Source organism: Neophocaena asiaeorientalis, unplaced genomic scaffold (assembly GCF_003031525.2).
Source record: "Neophocaena asiaeorientalis asiaeorientalis breed wild unplaced genomic scaffold, Neophocaena_asiaeorientalis_V1.1 scaffold508, whole genome shotgun sequence".
Taxonomy (NCBI): Eukaryota; Metazoa; Chordata; class Mammalia; order Artiodactyla; family Phocoenidae; genus Neophocaena; species Neophocaena asiaeorientalis.
In genome coordinates this window covers 375,844-402,392 of record NW_020172179.1, presented here as the reverse complement: position 1 = coordinate 402,392, position 26,549 = coordinate 375,844, and the positions used below count along the sequence as shown (strand labels likewise).

Here is a 26,549-nt window from a genome sequence, read left to right as displayed (position 1 = left end):
ATCACCAGGGAAAGAACTGACTCTTCAAACAGACCCCAGCCTTTGGGAAGTCCCTCCCTGTGCCTAACTTAAATCTCTTCTTCTGGCCGAGAAGCATGATCCCCTCCTGCCCTGTCATCACCAGAGAAGGGATAACAGCTGTTCACCGCCCTCCTTTTAATCATCCTTAATGGGCTCATAAAGAGTTATCAGGCACCCCCTTCAGCCTTCTCGGAGCCTCATTTTACTTGCATTGAGGCTGAGAGCTTCTGAGGAAGGTGTTTTACCCGGGGCTCCACAGACTTGCAGAGTCTTAAATGGGTAGTCAGCCACTTCACCCACTTTAACCTCCACAAATGAGTAGCTCTGCCTTCTTTGCAAAATTTAAACCTATTCAAGGGAGTTCCCTGGGAACCAAGCCTTATTAATAAATTGTGCTTGCTCTAGGCCAGGACAGGGCATTTTAAAAATGTTTCTTTTTCTTGAGAAGTCACACAGACGCAGGGGCACACAATAAACGGGCAGCTCCTCCCTCCGAAGTTCTGCATTTGCAGGATGGATCCTGCCTGCCCTCTACAGGCCATCCTGGGCCTGGAGAGTTCTCATCTGGCTCTCCAACTGGGAAACGGGGTGCTGCTCCAGTAGACTCTCATCTAGTCCTTTCTTCTGGTTACTGGACTAGGGGCCCAGCAGCTGGGGAGCAGGACATGGAGCAAAGGTGAGGATTGCTTGGCCTTCACCAGGCACACACTGAAAATTTCCATTTTCTGTTGCATTGCAGAGAGATTTATTTTCAGGTCACTGCTTGTGGCCACAGGTGAAAGTCCCAGCTGTATGAATGGCTAGAGCTTCCCACTGTGTCTCTGCTCTGAGTTCTGTGGTTCCCCCCTCCACCAATCACAGAAGGTAGGGAAGGAGCCGGGCAGGTAGGTTGTAGGGCTGGTGTTGTTTTAGCTTTGAGAAAAACAGTGACTTTAGTTCAAGAGGAATTTTCACCAGGGTGGCTAAAATGAAAAGGACCGACAACACCAAGTGTTGAAAAGGGAGTAAAGCAGTCAGAACTCTCCATCGTTGAAAGCATAAGTTGGAGCCACCAACTTCAGAATTCTCAGCAGATTCCAGCAATGGCTCTTGCAATCCCACTCCTAGGAGGAGGCTCAGAAGAAACACATGTTTATGCTATGGAAAGACATGTACAAGGAAGTACACAGTGCTATACCTTATAATAGTAAAAAACTTGGAGCAGCTACCCAAGTGTGGAATGGATAAATGACATGTGGCAGATTCCCTCAGTGGGATAAGAGACACAGTGAAGAGCCCTGCATGCCTGGTTCACAGTACAGCTGGGTGAATCTCACAGATATGGTGCTCAGCCAAAGGAGCCAGATACAAAAGAAGTGGGGAGCTCTTTTTCCATTTATAGGAAATTTCAGAAAGGCAAAAGTAATCTGTGACAATAAAGACCCAAATATTGGTTGCATCAGGGAAGAGTCTACATAGTACTGAGCTGAATGCCTTTGATCTGTGCGCTTTATTGCATTATCAGTTTTACCTTAATGAAAAAGAATTAAAGGTATTTTGTGTGTTTTCTTCTTCCCAGGTGAGCAACTCATTATTCATCCTTTTTTTCCCACTGCTCTGCCTCTTTTGAAAAAGATTAGACGTGACTTACAATGGTATATGGTGTTGAACTGTATTTATAAGTGAAGAAATCTGGGTGATGCTAAAATAAAGGCAGGAAAATAAGGTGAAACCAAGTGGGAGGGTAGTCCTCAGAATTTAGGCAGGAGGTCTCGTGCACTTCCTAGGGGCGAACGGAACAGAGCTTCCTAGAGGTCAATGTGAAGAAGAAACACAAGTCCACACCCACCAGTTAGCAGTCCAGCTGATCAGAGGTACTGAGGCCAGGGCAAAATCTCTCCTGGGCTGTCTCAGAAAAAGGCAACTCTGAGATGAAAGCCCTTCATTTTAAAGTCTGTCACACATTCCACCTGGGACCCTGGATCCTCCACATTTTCAGCCCTCCACGCCGACCCTGCCCTCGAAGAATGTAGGGTGAGGCAGCGTCCCAGACAGTCAAGCCCCCTCCCTGTGCTGTGCTGTGGGCCAGGCAGCCAGACCCCGTTCACTTTTCTGGGTGCGGTTTGGGGGACCCCCCACCCGTAAGGGCTGAGTTTCTGTTCTTTGGGGTGCTTGGCTTGCTGTCCTGGTTCCTGGACCATGGGACTGTATTCTTGGCCTGTGCTTTGTCTCTCAGCCCATCTCCTTCCTTGTGGGTGCTCCTTAGTGGCCCGGCCCCTTCCCCAGTGACAGGTCTTCTTGGAGCAGCTCCCTGAGGGCTGGACTCCTTCCATTTTGGCATTTGGGTTAAGGTCCCATCTTTCCACTTTCTGGCTCCAGTTTTTGTGTTGAATTCATATATTGCCCCAGTAACTAGGGAAAAAAATTACACCATCAATGTATAAACAAAGGAATCCAAATGCTTCTCTGCTCCCCCATCTCCACCCTGCTCTCTTCTCACCCCCAAGGAAAGATGAAGCAGCTAGAAAGATTGAAAGCAGGCTTGTGAAGAACACAATCTTCACCTGCCTGCCCTTTCCACGAGCTGAGCTGTGTGGCTCTGACCACACAGGTAGCAAATCTCACACTTCCCTGGAAAAAAAAGGTTTAGGAGAGTCTCAAGGTCACCTCAATGGCAAGATGAGAGGCCACAGAAGTCTTGAATTCAACATGAGCTTCAGATAAGTTAGGCTCAGTTTCTCATGGGGTGACCCATTACGTTCTGATTTGTTTGTTTAAAAAGATCCCCTGAATCCCTGATATAAACAGGAGTTCACCAAGGAAGGAGGGAAAGACTTTGATTTTTATCTATGTTATGTTAGCAGAGATTTGCAGACACAGACACACAAATCTGGCCCCAGTTGAGATGATGCAAGGGAGCCATTTTTATTGTGTCGGAGCCTGCAGACGCTAATTGATGTTTGTTCACATTAGTCCAGTTGGCTCATCGCTTCCTTTTTCCTTCTCGCAAACACACAGACGCAGAACAGCCTCGGTCCTCCCTGGCTTTTGCCCCAGAAGATCTAGTTTCCGGCGTGCCCCTGCTCCTGCTGTTTCCCTACAGCATGAGTGGCCTCTCAGGCAGAGGATCCCACCAGCACTTATGCTAATGTGGGCACATTATGGTAACAAGTACCTAATAATAGAGGGAAATTTAATTCCAGCAGCAGCGGCAGCCTGTCCTGGAGAGGAGCCATCCTCCCTCTGAGGAGGACCAAGCGGAGCCGTTCGCATGTGAGGGTGGCAGGGAGCCAATGCACTTGCCTCCCGAATTTGGTTTCCTTCCCTTTATTCACGTCTATAATTGAGCCTTTGTAAGTGAAGGGATGTGTGTAAAGGAGCTAAATTTGGAGCTGATTTCATGGGGGTGATGAGAGCTCTGGAGGCCAGCTTTACCTTATGTTCATCTTGCTGTCCAAGAAGGAATTCTTGGCCCTCCTCGAGGAAAAAAAGAAGCCAAGCTTGCCATTTCTCCATATCTCTCGTTACCAATAGGATGGTGTTTAGAAGCATTCAGAAAGGATGAGGCAGGTGGGGGGAGGTTGAGTCCCAGTGAGCAGAAGACACAGTGGGTTATTGAATTCACCAATTCCCTGAACTGGCCTGTGATTCAGGGAGGGAGGCTGGACAGAGGCGTGGTCCTTGAGTGGGACCCTTTAGGTGGAAACCTGCTGAGGCCTCACACGTGATCATGTGCTTGAGTGTCTACAAGCCAGCTCTGTTTTGAGCCGATCTCACGTTGCGGTGCCGCCTGGAAGTATCAGCACTGTGTAGGCCCGACAACCAAACGCACTGGCAGACTGAGTGAAGAGCAGGACGTGGGATATGGTCCTCCATGACTCCACCAGCCTGGAATATGATCAGTGCCCTTATGGGCGACACTGCCACTTAATTACCTGGGTCTGCGGCTTCTCCATCAAAGACAGTGTTCATCTGGATTGTTTCCTAAGGAAAAGAAAGAGACGGCTTCAAGCACAGCCCTACACTCCTCCCCCCAGGAGAGGCTGTTCTTCCTTACAGCCCAGGTTCCTTACCCAGGGCCTCCCTGACATGTATTTATTCAGTAGGCACTGTGCTAGATGCTCGGGACACATCGGTGAACAAGGCAGGGCTGGTTACCGCCCTCCCAAAGCTTGCAATCAAGCAGGAGCCATTGACAAAGAGGCACTGCAATTTACTGTGATAAAGCCCATGATGGGGGAATATAGGATGCTATGGGGGCGTGGGGGAACAGGGGTGGGAAAAGGACATTTAATGCAGACTTGGGGGGTAGGAAAGCATCCTGAGTAAACGCCATCTAAGCTGCACAGAAGGAAGAGCAGAAATGCCACGCAGCACCGGCCAAGATCGACATCACCTACGCGGGATCTGCCAGGCAGATGTTACGTGCAGGGCCGGCACAGATGAGTCAGCCTAGGCCAATGCAGCGCTGCCTCCGGGCCTGGCCTGCCTCCCCTAAGCCTGGTGTTCCACTCCTTATTCTTTCCCCTGTACTCTGTGCCACCCTCCAGGACCTGACCTCTGCCCCCTGGAAACACCCCCTTCCCTCACACGGTGCCCTCCAACAATGCCGTTCTTCAGCACACTCACGAGGACGGTGTTGGGAGTTTAATGGGCCTTTGACCCCCGTTTTCATCACATAAGCCGTTACCTACTCACTTGCCCACAGCTCCCCTCTGTGAAAACAGAAGGAATCGAGATTGTACAGCTTTCCTCCATTTGATCAACTCAGAAGCTGCACTTTTTACGGCCAGGGGGATTGATTTACTTAATCGACGAATTTAACTCTACATATGTCTAAGTCTCTGAGTGGCATCATCAAGGGTACTTGCCTTAGGCAATAATAAGACCCAGGAGACAGGAGATCACCCCTTCCTCCTGTTTGCAGACCAGTGCTTATAAGCACTTAGGAGACTGGCCTGAAGCGATACTTCCTCCGCCTCCTGCCTGTCATTTCCCAAATTCATGGATCTTAGATCATAACAAAGTCCTATTATTAGGGGTTAGGGGAGACCTGGGAGGGGGTCACCTTCAAGTTCCGTCACTTCCAGTGGGTGGATCAGGTTCAGTGAAAGAAAACTCAGGAGGTCACGTGAGGAGGTAACTCCCCAGCTGTCCTGTGACACTTTGCATTTACATGACTCTTCATAATTTTCCCAGTATTTCCCCACCTGTTATCTCAGGGCAGCTGTTCTCACTCCCGTTCCACAGGTGAGGAATCTAAAGCTTAAAGAGGCCGAGGGAGTCCCTGAGGTCAAGGTCATATGGCCGAGAGGGCAGAGCCAGCCTCAGCCTCCCACTGTGCTCTTTTTCTATCACTTTTCCCTCAAGGTGTGGAAAAGCAAAGCAAAAGTAAATCCCATTGAAGGCTGAAGCACCAGTTCTGGTCTTTAAGCTCCTCTCCCCCTAACTCACTCTCCTGGAGAACTAGTGTAGATAATAAACACCACTATTCAATATTTATGAAATCCAGTTCTTCTGCAAATATAGCAGCAGACAGGTTCAGTGGAGGGAACAAATTCTATCAGGAGCTCGTCACACAGCAGTCTGCTCCAGTGGCCAGATACAAGCATCTCCCTGAATGATAAACACCCCCGTGGGACTGTGGTGAGACGGCTGGGGGGGGGAGACCAGAGCCCCTCCCCAACCCGGCGCCCCGGGGCCAGCCAGCCTCACCACCGCAGCCTCTCTCTTTGTGTTCTTCATTTCTGCAGGGAAGAGGACAGACAGAAGTTAAGCTTCTTGGACACTAAATTGACCTTAAAATTTTACCCCTACAAAGAGATCTCTCTTAAGCAGGATTTGAGCTTAGTATTGCAGGCATAGCAAAGAATTTTCTGTCTCTAGACATGTTTGTTGACCTCCTTCCACCTTCTCAGAAACACACACACTCTCATAATACACCATTAAAAATTTTTAATTCTTTTTCCAGCTTATTGTCATTACTGGAAACTAGGTTTTAAATGGCTTTATAGGTAAAAAAGAAAGAGGGGGTTGCTACCTTTGTTTCTCATCTGAGGATTCTTTGCATCCATTCCTTATGCCCTTTTTACAAAGTAACTAGGATGGGAGATAGTTTGTGAAAAATCTCATTTATTAGAATTATCTCATTCGATACGATCAATAACCACTGTAGTTAAATTTCTAACCCTGCTGAGATATCCCTTGTGCATGTCACATGCACACACCTATGGCTGGAGTGATTAGAACAATCATTTTTCAAAAACACTCTTTCCAGTTCTTTGTCCTGTCTCTCCCCATAGCTTGGAGTCTCCCTGAGACCACAGCTTTGGAGACAGTGGTGATGTCTCCTCAGATAGGCCTTGCTCATTTCACCAACGCCCTGAAATCACTCAGCTCTCCCAGACCATCTGACTGCACCCAGCCCCGATTTCTAACTACCCTAACCTAAGTAACATGTGAGAATGATCAAATCCATCACAATCTGAGAATAAAGTATCATTTGTTCTTTAAAAAGAGGCATCTGTCTAATGCAGGGCACTAGCTGTCCTCAGGAGGGGTCACCCCCTCTGTGTGTAGCAGCAAGTAGATTCTGTGTTTAACTCACGGAGAATTCTCCATTCCTGACCCGTTTGGTAGGGAGCAGACCTTTAGGTGCTGATGTGAAGCTGATTGGAGGTGACTCAGTAAGGAACAGGCAGGACCAAATGAGACCCAAGCGGGCCAACGGCCCCATGCACCCTGCCCTGCCCTCCCCTTCCTCCAGCTACGTCCGACCTCTGTTTCGTTCCATCCACAGATGATGTGGCGGAAAACCCACCAACACAGGACTGTGCCCTGATTCTCCACCGAGTTGGAACCCTTTTATGTAGTACAACAGAGCAAGCAAAAAACAGTAATAGCAACAAACAAAGGTAATCGGCACCGTACATACCTACTTTCTTCACCCTGTATCGGGGGAGAAGGGATGGACAAGAATTAACCCGAGAGCACTCTGCCCTAGTACACACGTGACAACATGGGGGCCTTTGGGCAACTGTGTTCCCCAGGATTCAGGGGTCGATTGAAAGAGGGACCAGGGCAGGGGACTAAAATGTAGAATGGGCTCCCAGCCCTGCTCTATCACTGCTGGGTTGGGACTAAGGAGGCTTAGGAGTTTGATAAGTTTGAAAACTATTGCTTTAGAGAACTTCAGGGAACCTATTTTCTCTGACAACACTGAGTGAGGGCATGACGACCCCATCAGATGGCCCAGCGATTCTTCCTGCCTGGTTTTCCTCCCCAGTAACCATCTGAGCAGAAGATTTGACCCACAGTGGGAAGGTTCGATGACTAGCAGTTAAACCCTGGCTTCGTGTAATGTGAAGAGCTGGACACCTGGACTCTTAAGACCCTTCATTCTGTGACTCTAATTTTATTCTCTGCTATGGGACAAATATTGGTTGCCATATGGTACAACAAATTGCCAGAGAGGCCAGGTCTGAGTCTGAATCACTAGCTAGTTTTTTAAAAGTCAACCACGTTGAAAACAATATTTAGAAGGTAACTGAAACCACCGGGTTCAAGGCGCACATTTGACTATAAATTGCATGTGAGTTGCAGTGTCCAGTATTGGATTACTTCCTTTAAGAACTTCTGCCCAAATCCCATTACAGAGCACTGCCATCCTTACAAGCTTAAGCATCACTCTTTTGGAGCTGGTTTTTTTTCTCAAATCAATTTGTGAGTATAGTCCAAATAAAAAGACCTTTTTAAATTTCAGCAGATGCTCAAGGATTTCTTACCTTGAAGTCAAGGTTGCCAATAGCAACAATGCCCCCAATAAATATGGCAAAATGCAATGCACATCTTTATGCTAATACTTATACTTTTATACAGCCTTTCATCCATAGATTTTAAATTATTTGACAGTAGTAGTTAATCTTCAAAATACCTTTAAAAGGCACATGAGTCTTATCACCCCTTCTTTTTGCCAGTGAGAAATTCCAAAATTCAAGTTCCAATACCTCAAGATACTTGGGTGTACAGAGCTAAACTTAGAATCTAGAATCCTAAGCTCACTGGGACTCAGCCATGAAAAATCATGCAACAAGATTTTTTAAAAAATAGTGTATTAAGCATTTACTCCACATCAGGAACAGTGCTAAGTGGTTCCTTTGCATTTGCTCATTTAATTGTTTGGTTTTCAAATAAAGAAATTGAGATTCACAGAGGTTGTCACTTGCCCAAAGCCATATACCCAGAAAATGGCAGACCCAAGATTTGAACCTCAACCTTATCTGACTCCAAAGTCCAGGCTCAGAACCATCACATCCTCACTGTAAGAGCTACTAAGACTCAAGAAACTGGCTCTGGGGAAGCTTGTAACAATTTGATGCTTTCTCCACTTTACTCTAGTACCTCCCTTTAGCCAGTAAAAGACACTCCGCAGAGCGTCACCGAAAGAGGCGTATAAGTGAGCAGGTGAGCATCCCACGGAGAGGAAGCAGGTCTGCGTTTACAGCCCTTGAGAGGGCCACACGCAAAAGAACAATGATTATTTAGTCACACCGGAGCCAAAAGCTTAATTCCCTTATTCCTTTTTATGCTTCCTCTAATTCCATCCCATCCTTTAAATATTCCACAAATAACAGCACGGCATATTCTACTACTACTCACAACCGGCCTTGTTTCTGGAGCTTTTATCCAGGACAAGGCCACCAAGAGGCTGAAGCCCCGATTTCATTGAGAACTCATCAAGTATGGAGCAGGTGCCAGGGAAAAGCAAAGGAACAGTTTCCTGGCCCGGCAGGTGATGAAGGGGGTCCACCAGGACAAGGGGAGCTGGGACGTCTCCCCCGTAGCTCCGTTTCCTTTCTTCATTCCAGGCACCCTCTCTACCCTGTGGAGAAATCCCAACTGTCTCCCTTTCCTTCTCCTGGCATCACCAGAGGCAGTATCCTCCGAAAGGAAATGGGGGAAGGGTCCAGCCCACCGGCAACTTACAGAGGTTTCTTGTGCTTCCCAGTCTTGCAGGGACAGTGTCTGTGGATGGCTTTGGCCAACAGGACGATCAGGGACACCAGGAGACCCAGAAGCAGCATGGAGCCCAAAGTGATGACAAAAGGCACATACCAGGCCGATGGAGAATACACGTTCTTCCTCAGGATCCGGTAGGTGATCCTGGGCTTGAATGACAGAAGAGGGAGATGAGTGGAGGCTGGTAGTCTTTGACATCAGAACCCTCTCACATTGGGTGGTTGAATGTTCATCCTGCTTTTTGTTCTTGCTCTAAAGGTCGGACAATTGTGTGCTCATCGTTCTCACTCTTCAACCCATCACCTTATTTATAGTCTTGCCAGACGTCCATTAGACCAAAACCCAGAAAATGTAGGGAACTGGAGAGCAACTCTAGGCCTAATTTCATTCTCTTTCTTCTCCTTCCCCAAAGCTAAAAATTCCATTGGCTTTTTTTCCCTGCCAAATCATGGCATAAGCTAGGGACTAATATAGCTATTGTCTCTCACTGGGAAGGCATGAGCCATGAAAGTTGGGGTTTTTTGTTTCTTTTTTTTTAAACACTTTGTAAGCGTCTCAGTGTTCAGTCACTACCAGCTGTGCTGCCAGCTGAGCAGGCTGTTATCACAGTGAGACCTCAAGTTCAGCATTTGCTTCCCAGAGAGGGAGACTGATAACAAAAAGTTATGGAGATTTCCAGGTTGGAGATGTCAGAGCTGGGTTGTGTTGTAAGTTGCAGAAAGGTGACAATTCCTTACTTGGGGCACCTACTGGCTCCTACCACAACTGAAAGCCCTTCAAGTCACCTAATGCCTCCATTCATTGGGGGTAATATTGACTCCAGCCCACAGGAAAGGAATATTAAGCAGCTCTTGGTAAGACTCTGAGAAGCAGAATTTGACCACCTGTCACAGGTGGCTTTCTGAGGTTCTTGTTCCTTTTCCCCTGGCATACTCCAAGTATGGGGCTGCTTTTCTTCCTACTGTTTATGACAGTCTGTAGGTAGTTTATTAATTTGCACACCTGTTTGTAATCCGTCTCTCCCTCTAGATCAGAGGCTCTAAAACTTTAGTGCAATCAGAATGGCCTGGAAGGCTTATTAAAAACACAGATTGTTGGGTCCCACACCACAGTTTCTAATCCAGTAGGTCTGGGGATTTGGTGAGGACTCCAGGTTTCAACACCCTTCCCTGGAAGTCGTAGTGATGATCGTAGTTGGATGAGGTATAACTTTAGTGTTCCGGGGTGGGCTCAAAATTTGCTTTTTCTAACAAGTTTCCAGGTGATGCTGCTGCTGCTGCTGGTCTGGGGACCACACCTGAGAACCACTAACCTATACTATAAGCTCCATGAGAGAGCAGAGATCATTTCTGGCTTATTCACCAAAGTGCTTGACATATTATAGGTATTAAATCAATATCTGCAGATTGAATAAGTGGATTTCTTTTTGGAGTGGAGGTGGGGAGTAGGGTACAGATTGAAAAATGGTGACTCTTCAAAAGAAGTAGAGAAGAGCATCTGGCAGCTAGCTGCTCTCATGGACACGGACTTGTATTGGCTCTTAAGGGCAAGCAGAGAAGGGCTTGTGAAGGCGGCAACATGTCCATACCCTGGATAGGCGATGCCTGATCTATCACAAGTCTGTGCATATGTGTATCTCCTTCTTTACCAGACTAGGAAATGTCAGTGGTTCTATAAGCCCAAGGTCTCACCCAGATTTTTTCTACCACCCAGTGACTATTCCAATCCAGCCCACGGTTGGCATTTCTGGCAACATCCTAACCCCTCAACTCTTTTCAGTCCACCCCACATTTCTCCTAGATCAAGGGGCTCCATCAACATCAATTACAAGGGATGTAACTGGGAAGTCCATCTCCCAAAACCCTTACCCTGGGGGTTGTGGTGACAGTCGTGGTTGGGTGAGGAATGACACTAATGCTCAGGGTCACTGTGCCTGTTTCAACAAGAGCTGCAGCTCTCTTCCTGTCGGACAGCAAGTTGTCATCAGTTATGTAGACAAGTAGTTTGTAGTTCCAGATCTTATCAAGCCCACTAGCATAGTCAAAGCGAGTCGCGAGGATCAGGCTTGTAACGTTGGACCCGGCGTTGGGAGAGAAGGTGAAATGACTGTTGATGTTCCCTAAATGAGATTTGATGCAAGGATTTTGGGAAAAGGAAGAAAAGAGTGTGAGAAATAAGGGTTAGAAGAAAACTACATTCAGTCTTTTTCTTAAACATCCCACCTCAGGTGTAGACTACTTCTGATGTACCAGGGTGGGGGCAGTGATAGGATATGGGCCTTAACAGCACCAGAGATTTCATGAGTACAGAGAGACTCTGGCTTACAACCAGTGTGGCTGCAATGAAAATGAGAGTAGAAAAGGGCACCAGCACAGGTGTCCAGGGAGAATAGCCGCCACCGCACTGAGCATCAGGCAGGGAGCTAGCAATCCTGGCGCGGCCAGTGCTCATCGTCAGCATCAACTTGGTAACAATGTGTAACTCACGCTCAGACCAATCAGTGGGCGGCAAGAGGGAAGAGGGGGCCACGTCCCTAGCCGTGGGCCAAGTTCATTGCACGCCTTTCATGAAACTGGGCTGGTCACACCTGTGACAGATGTCCCTGGAGTCCCCCAAAAGAAGGTGAGTCCTGGGCTGGCAAGGACAGTAGTCCCCACCCCCACCTCCCCAGCAGCTCGTCTGGGGCTGCAGGCTCACAGCTTAGGGAGCCCAGAGCAGAGAAGCTGCCCGCCCAAGCAGCTCTTGTTCATTCCTCCAGTGGCTGCAGACTCACTACCAACTAAAAACCAGTAAATGGACCAGGGGATGATGCAATTTTACTCCCAAGCAATGAAGTGCCCCATAAAGGCCTGAGGGTTCTCAGTATGGATTGTTCCCATCTCCGGCCACTGCAGTCTCGAGGTGGGCTCTGCCCCTGGGTTTTGTGACACAGCCCGCTCGAGAGGCTTCCTGCTGCTCCAGTTCCGGCTCTGCCAGGGCTCAGCAGGCGGCGGAGCTGGATTTTCAGTCTTTCACGTGAAACTGCTCTGCTTGTTTGGGTTTAAATCTCTGGCCCCGGCACTTCATTAGATGAACTATTTTGGTCTCATTTCCATTGAGGGGTGCTCTTTTCTTTCCCTCTCACAATGGTATATTTTTAAAGAGAGAAAATGAATGGAGCAGAAGAGAATTCCTGAGGACGCGTTTCAAAATGCATTTAATCTATTTCATCTATTATTATCCAGAGAGAGGACTGGGATTCCCCTGCCCACCCCCCACCAACAAGCTTGCAGGAAAAGAGGTGGGGGAGGAGTTGGACTAAAAAAATGTTTTTAAGCTACACTAATCTGATTCATGAATCCTACGACAGGCTGGGAGTTGGGGGTGGGGGGGCGGGTCACCATCAATGGGATTCACTGTTCCTTGGGCCTTTGGGCAGCCAGGTATGGGAGTCTGGGAAGAGTTAGGTGAGAAGGGGAAGCCAAGCGGGGGCGGGGACTGGGAATTCCAGAACCAATTGACTCCTCACCCTTGGTTTCCTCATTCAAAACACCCCACCCCCTACACGCTGTACCAGATCAGTGTGTGAGCTCAGACCCCCACCCCTTCTCCCTAAACAGCTGCTACAGCCCCTAGTACCAGGAGCCCTCAGCAAGGGTCCAGGACCACTGACATCAATACCATACCTGAGCCAATGGAGTAACGAAAAGACCTGGGGCTGGAATCAAGGTCAGTACACGTGAGCTTGAAATTGTAAATATTTGTGCCAATTTTCAGATCCACTGGGATGGTCAGGAAGTACGAGTTTGGGGTACAGATTGGTTTTTCATCATTTTCTTCAATGATGTTCACAGTCACCTAGAGCAGCAAGAAAGTGGCCTCACTGAGTAGTTATCATTGAGCCCTGACTGTGTGCCACACACTGGGCTGTGTGCTTTTTGTGAATTAGTGAGGTTTAACCTCATCCAAGATCGATAATACGTTTATTCCCATTTTACAGATGGGGAAGCTGAGGCTTAGGGAGATTAGGTAATTGACCTAAGGTCATTCAGTTGGTGAGTGGCAGAGCTGGGATTTGAACTTAGGTCTGTCTTACTCCAAGTCCTATGCTATTAACTTCTCTACTGTGTGTTGTGTGTGTACATGCACGTGTGCATTATATACGTAATAATACATTTCCACACCCCCCCACACATATGCAGCTAGACACATGTGCTTATCCCCAGATGATGCTGAGTTGTTTTTCCGGTAACGATGATGGATTTACGGTGACCCTCCTGTGCTTCCTTGCTTGCTGCCCCTGTGAGTTGGAAGTTCTGTCTTTAACTTTGGAAGATCGAACAATGGCTCTCAACCATGGCTCCACTTTGTCTGGCCCTCTCCAGACCAAATGAATTGGACTCCCTGGAGGGTGGGGCCCAGGCCTGATTTTTTTTTTTTTCTTCCTTGATTGATTGATTGGCTGACTTGGGTCTTCGTTGCTGCCCACAGGCTTTCTCTAGTTGTGGTGAGCGGGGTTTACTCTTTGTTGCGGTGCACGGGCTTCTCATTGCGGTGGCTTCTCTTGTTGCGGAGCACAGGCACTAGGCGCGCGGGCTTCAGTAGTTGTGGCTTGTGGGCTCTAAGCGCAGGCTCAGTAGCTGTGGCGCACGCGCTTAGTTGCACTACGGCATGTAGGATCTTCCCGGACCAGGGCTTGAACCCGTGTCCTCTGCATTGTCAGGCGGATTCTTAACCACTGCGCCACGAGGGAAGTCCCCAGGCACGATTTTTATGTTCCCCAGCTGATTCTAATACTCAGCCAGGGTTGAGAACCACTGGGATGGAAGGAGGCGACCTGGCTTAGCCAGGGTCTTGTGTGTAACCCAGGATCTCAGCACTGCACTGAGCTGGTGGCACTGGCCTGCCACAAGCAGGGGCCAGCCTGTTCTCTTTCATCACTGTCTTTTATGCCTGGTGAATTGGAATATGGACTGGGGTGCCTGCCAGCACGGAATCACAGAATGTCAGCCCTGAAAGGGACTTATGTGATCATCACCCTTTTTAAAAGCTTATGAATTTTTGAGTCGTATTCATTCTACCTCTGAAATTTGGGGATTTCAGCTATTTCTGAGCCCAGAGATAAATTGAAATGTTCTCTCTAGTTAGCTCCCAAAGTGGACTCCATTCATTCCTCTCAAAAACCCAGGCTAACAAACATGACAATTACCTTCAACTTAGCACATCTTTTTCTCAGCTAGCAATGCCAAGCCTTACACATCATTGAAAACATCGTCCCACTAATTCAAAGCAAGTCATCAGAGGAACTGGACTATTCAGGCATTGGGTTATGAGGTGACTCTCCATGTGTGAGAGAGAAATCAGGGTACAAAGATAAGCATTGCTCGGACCCCCTTGGCAAATTGGGATCAAAGTTGAGAAATGAACTCTGCCTCCTGACCCTGGACCAGTCATTCCATCACACAGGGCTGCCTGCCGCTAGCTGAGTTCATTTTGCCTTAGGCTTTTTCACTTTACTAACGGGAAAGACCAAGAAATAGTTTCCTCTTTGTGACCATCATATTACCCTCAAATATTCCTAACCACTGGCAGCACAGACCTGTCAAAGCCTGGCTCCTCAAAGCACGGCATGGACCAGCTGCCTCGGCACCACTTGGAAGCATGTTAGAAATGCAGGTTCTCAGGCCCTACTCAGACCTACTGACTCAGAAATGCATTTAACCAGATTCTCAACATCAGAGGTTACAAAGCAGCATAGCGATCAAGCCAGATCATTTTAAGACCTATCCCATCTGGTATGATGGGGCTCAGGGTAGGAACAGGGTAAAACTTGGGGGCAATGCACAGCTACAGCCCACCTCAACAGCAAGGGGGGATTTAAGGGCAACAGGAAGAAGCTTGTCCCCCAGGGTGGCCATCCATCTCAGTGCTTCTCCCAGTCACCCATAAACGTGGGCTTACAGATGTCAATCTTTATTTCCTGGCACTGCTATGTGTGTCCGATTGTGCTGTCTGGGACACCCCTAGCCATTTCTTGTCATGTCTGCAGGAGGTGCCCTATTAAGATTCCTTATTGCTACAGCCACACCTGGAGGGTGCCAGGGAGACCTGAAGTCAACCACTTCGCTGGTGTGAATGCACCAAATAGCCCCACTCACAGTGACTGAGCTGCTGTCCTCGCCGTTGGTGGCCTGGATTCTGAGAATAAAGAAGGGGGTTGTCTCGTAGTCCGCTTTAGTCACCAGCTGGAGTTCTCCCGTTTGGGGATTAATCCAAAATATGTTTGGGTAGTGCTGGCTGGCCCCTCCGGTGGAGATGGAGTACACGATGCCTCTCTGGGGGAAGTCTTTATCTGTTGCTTGCATCCGTCCAACCCGAGTTCTAGCTGGAAGAATAAAGTACCTGCGATTACTGCTGAGAATAATATCTGAGATTAGTCCTGCTTTGGGGGTGAGAGGAGGAATCAGGAGCAGACATTCTCAGTGCCATGGGCGAGAGACTTTTGGGGGCCTCTTTGCTGTTCAAACTCTGTATGTTTTACATCTTTTAAATTCAAATTACACTAATGACACCCACTAGGAAACTGGCCGTATGATTCAAGCAGTACTGCGAAGTCTAAAAGACAATTCATACCCTCATACAGACTCCAAGCACACCAATTATTACATGATCCTAACGCTGCAAAGAACCTTCACATATACATCTTTTTGCAGCAGTGTTGTCTTTTTTATCTTTCAAATTTTCTATACTGAGCATGGGTTGCTGTTACAAAACCAGATGAAAAACATGATTTTTAAAGGTTTAGCAACAGGATGATTGGAATGTTTTTGAGTTTTAAATCCTGTTCTATTTTGCTTATTTTGCAAGTCTTGTTGGTGGGCTGCTGGACTTCGGGCTTGCTTGTTTTATAGAAGTTCTTCCTCATAAATTATACTCCTCAAGGGCAGCATCTTCTCTTATTCAACTATATAGAACAGCACTACGTGCTTGACCCAGAGTAGGTGATTAATAATTGTAGCAAGATCTGTGAATTCATAAAAAACCTATTCCTGTTGCACTTATTATTCACTGGATAAGGCATAAGGAATCGACAGCGTTTTCTTCAGACCCTCTTTTTGTATTTTGTTTAAAATGTAATGTCAGGAAATGGAGCTCATCATCAAGAGAGAGAACGAAATGAAGAGGAGATCATTTTAGAGGGAGATTTTGGGGTTTGTTTTGTTTGGTTTTTAGTGTAGAAATATACACAATCCAAGTCTCAAAGACTGTGGTGAGGTCTGATTATCTAGAGTTAACAGTCTCCCCTTCACTGGGAGAGACGGGGAGAAACCCAGCTGGAGTGGGGAGGAGCCTGCAGAAATCGAGGCGTCCTAAAGGGTGGAAGAAGAGGCCTCCAGGGAATCCTTCAAAGGGAGAGAGAAAACATCTTTATTTTGTTTTTAAATGAAAGAAATCTAGAAATGGGAAGCCTTCTCTCTATTTTTAAATTTCAGTTCTCTGAGTGAGCTGGATAAAAATCACAGTGGAGACCAAGGGAAAACTTAGGCTGCAAAAAGAGAGGATTAGTTGGAATCAGGCACCCAGACAAAGAGGCAATCAGGGGGTTCAGAGAAATGCAGTTTAATCAACAGTTTTCAAAATCTGGATTTCACCTGAAGGGCTCCTCCACAGTGAGGAGAATTTAAAAAGAAGTAAGACATGCAATAACCAGGAATCAGCTGTGAGTCGCTGTGCACAGCACCACCAGGGCCTCTGACGGGGAGCCTCCTCCACCCAAGTGCCTCCAGATGAAGGGGTCTATCAAGAGCACTGGAGTCTGTGTCTCGTCCGTTACTTACATGGGCTTAATTCTGACACGGCAAATACGTAGGATGGGCTATCAAAGACAAGAGGAAACTCATTTTCTGGGCTTGTTAGGATATAAATGTAGATATTATCTATAAACGGAAATAGGAAAAGTAATTAAATCACAATACAGGCATCCCTCATTCTGTTGCGTTTTACATATTGCAGTTTGCAGATATTGTGTTTTTTACAGATTGAACATTGTGGCAACCCTGTGTCGAGCAAATCTATCGGCACCATGTTTCCAACAGCGTTTGCTCATTTTGTGTCTCAGTGTCATGTTTTGGTAATTCTCGCAATATTTCAAACGTTTTCCTCTTTATTATATTGTTATGGTGATCTGTGATCAGTGATCTTTGATGTTACCATTGCAAAAAGATTATGACTCGCTGAAGGTTCAGATGATGGTTGGCATTTTTTAGCAATAAATTTTTTTTTTTTTTTTTTGCGGTACGCGGGCCTCTCACTGTCGTGGCCTCTCCCGTTGCGGGGCACAGGCTCCGGACGCGCAGGCTCGGCGGCCATGGCTCACGGGCCCAGCCGCTCCGCGGCATATGGGATCTTCCCGGACCGGGGCACGAACCCGTGTCCCCTGCATCGGCAGGCGGATTCTCAACCACTGCGCCACCAGGGAAGCCCAGCAATAAAGTATTTTTAATTAAAGTATGTTCATTATGTTTTTTAGACAATGCTATTGCACACTTAACAGATTACAGTATATAGTGTAAATATAACTTTTATATGCATTCGGAAACCAAAAAAATTCACGTGACTCTCTTTATTGCTTTGTGCCAAGCCAAAGAGTTTGAATGTGAACTTGACAGCTATGGGGAGACACTCAAGGGCTTTCAGCAAGAAGTAATACGGTGGCATTTGCGTTTCCTGAAAATCACTGTCAGAAATGTCGTGGATGCGTTGGAAAGGGACAAGACTAAAGGTGGTCAGAAAGACTCTTGAAACACTCTTGGTGTTGTAATTCAGCTCCGATAGAGGAGGTTCTGCATTAGAGCAATACTAGTGGGATGGAGGTGCAGTGAAGTTGGGGGGAAGGCAGCAGATCCTTACTAAAATCCTTAGATTTTAGTAGTAGGTGACACAGAAGAAAGGACTTGGAGACTGATTAACTGTTCTTGGTGAAGGACAGGAGGAGGCTGGGCTGATTCCGAAGTGTTGGGGCTTTTGGAATTCTCCTTTTGAACATAAATACATCCCCAGCCCAAGCCCAAGCATTGTCCAGCACAGTTTAGTCATTGCTACTCAAGGAAGATGCTTCATGAAATAAACCAAAATGATACTTGCTTTTATAGTAAGGAGGGGCAACATCCTGCACCTGGATTATCACAGTGTATTTATTGCCGGCTGCTAGATTACTTGAATTTTCATAATCTAGATCACCAATCAACTAGATTAAAACAGAGAGATCAGATTACACAGAATAAACAATACTTTTAATTGAACTGACACTTTCATGTACTGTTAGTGGACATGTAAATTGCAAAACCTTTCTGGAAAGCACTTTTTCCCATAGGAGGAGCTTTAAAAAGTTATGTCCGTACCTTTGCTCACTGCTAGAGAACTTATTTGAAAGAATTTATCAGGAGAGAGAATCTGTTTAAGGATGTTCATCAAGCACTATTGCCCAGCATAGCCTCAAGATTTCAGGTTAAGTCAAAGAAAAGCATGATACAGAATCCTACATGCAAGGTTATTTCCATCATTTAGAATACTTATGCATATATGTATAGACTATACATAAAATCTATGCATAGGGAAGAAGACAAGAAAGAAATATATCAGCATGTTAATAGTGGTTATTACTGAATAGTAATGCCTTTCTGTGTTTCCTACATTTTCTACAGTGAACATGTATTAATTTCTCAAACAGAAAAAAAAAAGTGATTTTTAGTTGACACAGTAAATAAAATTGGTACGACTTTTTGAGGGATGGGAGGTGGAGAAGGGGGTGTTTGAGAGGATGGCTAGTGGGCTGCTTGCTCTTCTTCCTGAGGCTTTATCTCTGATGCAGAGATCTCCCCCATCAAGACCACCCCCCTGTAAGACCTCCACCTTACCCTGCCCTTCTATCTCTCTCCTCCTTTCCCCCCAACCCTCCAGTGGGAACCTTGTTGTTAAATGTCTCACACAGCTCATTGAGTCCTGCCTTTTGCTCCCATTCTTTTTCCAATTACATATTTGCCCCAGTGGAGATGCCCCTCTTTTTTGGGTCTCCAGTGGTTCTACATTGCGGAATTCAGCAGGACACACGCATGGCCCTGGCCCTGCTCTCTCTCACCTCACACCTCTATGGCGAGGAATGAGCACTGAAATAAACAAAAGTGCTTGAGCCCAGAGGGCACTGATATGTGACTGTGGAAGCATGCTAACCAGGCAGGCAGCCTGCAAACCGCGAGCTATGCAAGAAAGAATCCAATCCTTAGCATCCCAGGCATAACCATGCATAACAAACAATTCCTGGAACTTGGGTAAAATAAAGAGCAAATGGGGAAAACAGAGTCACTATTAAGTTTGTCAGTTACAGTCGCTTGGAGAGGGAGTTACTTTGGAAATTTCTCTCTATGGGGCAGCAAAAGCACTATGCCTGTTAGACCAACTTCCCCAATGCCCTTTGGATGATGCAATGACCGTTAACTGACCACGATTGTCCCAGAGCCAGCTGGATCCTGTAAAAATCTGCTGCCGCTCCCCACTCCGGATGGCGTGGTGAAGTTGAATTGGTTGTTTGGTGCTTCGCTGTCATCATCAAAGCAGAACTTGCTCAGGTCCAGAAGCAACGTCCCCTTGGCTGCTCTCTCAGGCACCATAATGCTGGCGAAAAGACACGATTCAATATTTTCCCCCAACAAATAGTGACTGAGCATTCCTTCTAACACAGGCCCCAGGCTAGACACCCCGGCTTTCATTTCAATTGAAAGCAAGTCCGTGGTTAAGGCAGTACCTGCCTAACTGGTGTCCCCACTCTGCCCTTGACTCCTTTCAGAGGATTCTTAACACAGCAGCCAGAGGGATCCTGTGAAAATGTCAGATCACGTCGCTCCGCTGCTCCTAAATCGCAAAGGGCTCCTGATTTCACTCAAAGTCGTGACTCTGATCTACAGCATCTTTCATGACGTGCGCCCACCCCTTACCTGTCTGAACTCATCTCCTACTAATTCTTCTTGTTCACTCTCCTTCCACCCTGGCCTCCCTGTGCTTCTGGACACTCCCCAGGCTCTGGCCTCAGGGCCATTGCACTTAACTGCGCACCTCATGGTTTGCTCTTTCCCTATCTTTAGTCTCGAATCAAATGGCATCTTCTCAGGAGGCTCCCTGGCTACCGCAACTAAAATGTCAATGCCCCCAGCCCATTGCTCCCTCTCCCCTTCCCCCCTGTAGGTTTAATGCTTGGTGCTTACCATTTTCCAATATACTATACAGTTTACTTACATATCCTGTTTATCGCCTGTTTGCCCCCAAGAATGTAAGCTCCACAAGACTGGGGATCTTTATCTGCTTTGTTCTTTGCACACTCAAGAAATATTTGTTGAATGAATGAATGAATGGTAGCTTATGGGACTAGCACAGGAGTGAAGAAGAATATAAGAGAAATAGAAATTCTGCCCCTGCCTGCAGGAATTGATAATCTGGTTGGGGGGTATCGCTGTACCCCTGCACCCCTCCCTCCCCTGCTTAGAGGACTGGAAATTCCTCCACTTGTGTTCTCATGGCTTCAAAGTCATAGAAGGGCCTCCTGACACCTTAGCATCATTCATTCAATAGAGGCTTATTAAAGGTTGAATTCTGGGTCCCAATCTCAGTTCACTCCAGCAGGGAGGCAAATAGTATGCAAATGAGTAAAGCTGCCCCCAAACTCAGAGCCATCTGGTCAAGCCCAGCTTGGAGTGGGAGACTGAGGAAGCATGGTAACACCTCCAGACCCATTAAGGGACTTCACGGGTCTCCAGGTTTCAGTTTTTCCATCTATAAGATGGGCATGTTGATTAGCTTTTGCTACATAACAAACCAGCCCAAAACCTAGTGGCTTAAAACAACAGGCATTTATTCTTTCTTACAACACTAAGGGTTATCCATTCGCTCTTTTGGTTCTAGTCCAGCTTGGCTGGTCTTCCAGTCACTGGCAGCTCGGTGGGGGCTGGATGCTCCAGGATGGCCTCACTCACAGGTATGGTGGGAAGGTGGGTGGTTTCTGCTTCATATTGCCTCTCATCCTCCAGGAGGCTAGTCTGTGCTCTTCACATGGAGATCTTAGGCTTCCAAAAGTAGCAAGAGAGGGCAAGTCCCACTGCATACACACCTTTCAATCCTCTGCTGTGCCATGTTTGTGAATGTTCCGATGGCCAAAGCAATTCACCTGGTCAAGTCCAGATTCAAGGAGTAGAAAGAGATACCCATCTCTTGATGGGAGGAATGGCAAAATCACACTGCAAAGGGGCTCATGTACAGGCAAAGAGGAATTTGTGTGGCTAGTATTTTCTTTCTCTTTTTCTCTCTCTCTCCTTCCTCCCTTCCTCCCTTTCTCCCTTTCTCTCTTTCTTTCTTTCTTTGCCTACCACAATCATGTTTTGCCTTGGGCAGGATTTCTTACAAAAATATATTGGGGATGCCAGGAGAATGTGCCTGGAAGACCTACAGCTGCGGGAATAGAATGACCACAGACCCCAGCTGCTGGGCTATGAAATCCATCACTGCATTTGCAGTGAGGTCGTGTACCAACGACAGAGGAGGGCAGAGATACTAAGGCAGACTCGTTCCTGTCCTGTGACAGCTGACTTTGGCTCCAGGATTCCCCAGTGCCCTAGCCAAGTTCATGGACTGCAGAACAGACTAGAACATTCCCACCCATGCACCCTCCCTCCTTCCTTTACTCAGGTCAGACTTGCATCACGGTCTGATGACCCTCGCAGCCTAGCCTAGCTCTTTCCCCATCTTCTCCCACAGGCATTTCCACTAATAAAAGCCTCGCACATTTAATCCTGTCTTGGCATCTTGGTCTCAGAACATCAACACGTGTCTCTAATCCTCTGTACTATCACCTCTCTCTGAAACAGAATTATGCTGCTTTCTACATTCCACATCAGCTCTTCATGGCAGCTAAAATGGGCTTAGCAAACATGGAGACAAGTCTGACGGCAAGGTTGTTTTTGTGCTGCTGAGGATAACTGGGTTTGTTCTGGGAAAGCAGTCTTTCTCACAGGTGTAACTGAATCTCCATGATGTCTCTGTGTCTCAGGAGGACTGGAGTCCGAGCATTTCCATTCTTGTCTTGATGGCACGATGTCATGGTTTTACTCATAAATACTTAGAATAGATGCTATTTGTTAAATACCAACTATATGTGGTATCCTACCAAACACTTTAAAAAGTCTGTCTCTAATCCCCTCATCGCCTAGAGGTTTGTGTTCTTGTCCCCATTTTACAGATGAAAAAAGATTCAGGGTGGCTTCAAGACCTGTCGCAGAAAGCTGATGTATCCAGGCACCGTCTCCTTGTCAGTGTTAAGAGTCACAGTAAATTTTACTTTCGGTTCTGTCAATGACTCTCCAGGCCAACAGAGGGTTCAGTGATCTGAGCCTTGATTACAAGTCTGCAGAAGCCGGAAGGTTGCATCACCCAAAGACTCTAGGGTCCTGAAGCCAGACATTTCACACCCTCCAAAAGAGCCTTCACACTTGGCCCTTTAGGGCCACCTGGCATGTTCTTTTCATTTTCCCCTGCCACTTGGTATTTTTCCCCTAAACGCATGACTTGGAAAACGACTCCCCCCCATTCATCACTCCCTGCCTCAAAGGCGGGCTGCTCTCACTCCCAGCCATCTGACCACGGTTCCCCCCCACACTTGGAGGTGACAGGCACAGCCGACATCCTCTGCCTTTGGCTCACAAACAGCTTGCGAAGCGCTTTCAGCCAAAGCGCCTGACGATTTACAACCATAGCGGCTCTGTCACGGGGCCTTTGATGCCTCCATCAGGGCCTTGGGCTCATTCATCACCAGCCTGGGAAAGCCGCAGGGGCTGTTTCTGTCTCTTGGCCTCCTGAGAGCCTGCATGGACCCACGGGGATGGCAGGGGACCTGGCACAAAGCCACCTGCCTCGTGGGATCCACTGGGTGCTTGACGCCCTCCCAGCCTATTCTACCTGCTCCCCCAGACTCTGCCGCAGGCACTGTGCCAAGAGCCCTGAAGAAAGAGTAAATATTCAGGGACAGGGCTGCCAGAGCCCATGGCAGCGCCAGTGCTGTCGTTTGGCTTGCTTTTGACCTGCCCGGGTGCTTCCACTGTGGTGTGGTGGGAATGGACAAGATGCTAGGTGGGGGAGAGTGGTGGGTGATGCAGGGTCAGGGTTTCCCAGCCCCTCCCTGGAATATGCAAATGAAGCTGGGGTTTGGGAGTAAAACCTTTCACTTCCTGGACTGCTGAGGGAGGAGCCCTTTTGATATGAGTCCTCCTCATATCTTGGCTTTTACAGGACAACTGCAAGTTCCTCCCACTGGAAAAGCCCAGAGCCCTCCTGGAACATTGTTTAGAGTTACCTTTAGTAATAAATACAATTAGTTCAGTTACTGGCTGGCATTGACCTTCAAGGCTAATTTGGAGAGAAGATTATCAAAATGTGATTTTACTAGCTAATATGGAATGCAGTTTGTAAACTGTCATCTCACACATCAGGGGACTCTGGACCACAGGAAGCCACAGTACACACTTACTAGAAATGCACTGAGGGGAGAAAATTGACCAGGAAGATTGGAGATAGCACAGTCCTCTCCAATCATTGATACCCAGAGTTCTTACGCTTCAACTATCTTCCCCCACCTCTCAGGGCAGGAGAACAAAGCGGAAAGCAGGAGGGTCTAGAAGAGCAGGACATGAGGAGAAGAATTTCCCAAGATGCACTGGAGCCACCCAAAGGCACTAGCATAGCTTTAGATTTTCAAAGAAAGTGGAAGAGTGACTCTGTGGATCACCTCTGCTCCATCACAGGGACCAGACTTCTCTTAACAGTGGTGGGTTTGATTTATGCAGAAAATGGTGTGGAAGTCACAGTCCTAACTATCCATGACAACTGTTCTCACCCATCAAACAGACTCTGTTCTTGGGGTTGGGATAGGAACCTATCACATGGTCAAGGCCATTATTGATTTGATAGGGGCCTCAGTAAGAAGCAGATGGCAATTTAAGATAATTCCGGGAGGGTTTAGTAAAGGGACTGTTACAACGTGTACACACAGTACATGGGAACTTCAAAGGATGGTCTAGGTCTAGGAAGAGTGGGCCTCCCTTTCCACTGCTAGGCCTCAAGGAGCCAGAGGAGGGAGCAGTTCCTGAAACCGGAACCAGGGACAGAGGGTGCTATGCGCAGAGGGCGGCCTAATAGGAGCTGAGACCTTCAGGAGGTGGAGGGGCTCATGCCGCTGACAGGGAGGGAGCCAAGGGATAAATACCCTGACTTCTCTCTCCCCCTCATTCCAGGGCTTCCCGTGGGTGAATGGGAAGGTGCAGGGCAAGGGAGCAGTTGATATCCATAGAGGTCAGCCTCCTGGGGCACAGAGCAGGGGTGGGGAGGCTGGGAGCTAGATCTGAAGAGGCAAGTGGGGTATGTCCAGAACAGGGTTTAGCTGTTTTGATGCCAGGCTCAGGACCACTTGATTCTTAGCACTATGCTGGGCATGCCACTGGGGAAAACGGGGGGACATTGAAGAGCATAATAAAGGAGTTTGTATTTCTTTTTTTTTTTTTTTTTTTTTTTTTTTTTGCGGTACACACAGGCCTCTCACTCTCGTGGCCTCTCCCGTTGCGGAGCACAGGCTCTGGACGCGCAGGCTCAGCAGCCATGGCTCACGGGCCCAGCCGCTCCGCGGCATGTGGGATCTTCCTGGACCGGGGCACGAACCCACGTCCCCTGCATCGGCAGTCAGACCCCCAACCACTGTGCCACCAGGGAAGCCCCAGGAGTTTGTATTTCTACTGCTTATCCTAGATAATCTTTGTCTAGGGTCCTTTGTCCTTTGCATGGCCACACTATGTATCGGGTCTATGTCCAGAGTTACCTAGAGCTTAAAAAATGAACTTGCAAAACCAAAGATAATCTCAGAGGGAGACTCTTTCCCTAGGGAGATCTGAAAGTGAGACCAGCTCTGGTGTTCAGCTTTGCTCCAGACACAGGACATTCTCTCAGCAAGGGTCACTATAGAGATGCCCTCCCCACCCCCAGGAGGAACCACCTTTCACACTCCCAAGAAACTGGAGACTAGTTATTAAGAAACCACAGAGATGAAGCTAACCTGGGGAATTATTCATCTTGTGGCATTGAGACAAAATAGTTAGTGGAAAGACAGTACTGTTTACCAAAAGTCATATTAACCCAGAATCACAAGGGACTTCATTGATTTATTTATTTTAATTTTTAAATTAAATTAAATTTATTTTTTTATACAGCAGGTTCTTATTAGTCATCAATTTTATACACATCAGTGTATACATGTCAATCCCAATCGCCCAACTCATCACACCACCACCACCACCCACCAGCCACTTTCCCCCCTTGGTGTCCATTCGATTGTTCTCTACATGTGTGTCTCAATTTCTGCCCTGCAAACTGGTTCATCTGTACCATTTTTCTAGGTTCCACATATATGCATTAATACATGATATTTGTTTTTCTCTTTCTGACTTACTTCACTCTGTATAACAGACTCGAGATCCATCCACGTCTCAACAAATGACCCAATTTCGTTCCTTTTTATGGCTGAGTAATATTCCGTTTCATTAGGTGTTTTTCTGGGGTTTTATCTTGTTCCTTCATCTGGTACATAGCCCTCTGCCTTTTCATCTTGTCTATCTTTCTGTGAATGTGGTTTTTGTTCCACGGGCTGCAGGATTGTAGTTCTTGCTTCTACTGTCTGCCCTCTGGTGGATGAGGCTTTCTAAGAGGCTTGATGGGAGGGACTGGTGGTGGGTAGAGCTGACTCTTGCTCTGGTGGGCAGAGCTCAGTAAAACTTTAATCCACTTGACTGCTGATGGGTGGGGCTGGGTTCCCTCCCTGTTCGTTGTTTGGCCTGAGGCGACCCAACACTGGAGCTTACCTGGGCTCTTTTGTGGGGCTAATGGCAGACTCTAGGAGGGCTCATGCCAGGGAGTACTTCCCAGAACTTCTGCTGCCAGTGTCCTTGTCCCCACGGTGAGCCACAGCCACTCCCCCGCCTCTGCAGGAGACCCTCCAACACTAGCAGATAGTTCTGGTTCAGTCTCCTATGGGGTCACTGCTCCTTCCCCTGGGTCCCGATGCGCACACTACTTCATGTGTGCCCTCCTAGAGTGGAGTCTCTGTTTCCCCCAGTCCTGTCGAAGTCCTGCAGTCAAATCCTGCTAGACTTCAAAGTCTGATTGTCTAGGAATTCCTCCTCCCATTGCCAGACCCACAGGTTGGGAAGCCTGATGTGGGGCTCAGAACCTTCACTCCAGTGGGTGGACTTCTGTGGAGTAAGTGTTCTCCAGTCTGTGAGTCACCCACCCAGCAGTTATGGGATTTGATTTTACTGTGATTGCACCCCTCCTACCGTCTCATTGTGGCTTCTCCTTTGTCTTTGGATGTGGGGTATCTTTTTTTGGTGAGTTCCAGTGTCTTCCTGTCAGTGATTGTCCAGCAGCTAGTTGTGATTCTGGTGTTCTTACAAGAGGGAGTGAGAGCACGT

The 26,549-nt window shown here is 47.4% G+C and overlaps 1 protein-coding gene across 1 annotated transcript in view; it reads right to left on the bottom strand.

Moving 5' to 3' along the window:
• Positions 1 to 2,104: 2,104 nt before the first annotated feature.
• CDHR3 (cadherin related family member 3) overlaps positions 2,105 to 26,549 on the bottom strand; it is a 65,724-nt gene continuing 41,279 nt past the window's right edge. Inside the window, exons 9-18 of the mRNA XM_024760805.1 lie at positions 19,497 to 19,668; positions 18,142 to 18,244; positions 16,836 to 16,934; positions 15,156 to 15,382; positions 12,684 to 12,855; positions 10,887 to 11,137; positions 8,986 to 9,167; positions 6,939 to 6,948; positions 3,936 to 3,984; positions 2,105 to 2,412 (exon numbers count right to left, since the gene is read on the bottom strand). Coding sequence (XP_024616573.1) covers positions 2,105 to 2,412; positions 3,936 to 3,984; positions 6,939 to 6,948; positions 8,986 to 9,167; positions 10,887 to 11,137; positions 12,684 to 12,855; positions 15,156 to 15,382; positions 16,836 to 16,934; positions 18,142 to 18,244; positions 19,497 to 19,668 — 1,573 coding nt within the window. The remainder of the gene's footprint in view (positions 2,413 to 3,935; positions 3,985 to 6,938; positions 6,949 to 8,985; positions 9,168 to 10,886; positions 11,138 to 12,683; positions 12,856 to 15,155; positions 15,383 to 16,835; positions 16,935 to 18,141; positions 18,245 to 19,496; positions 19,669 to 26,549) is intronic.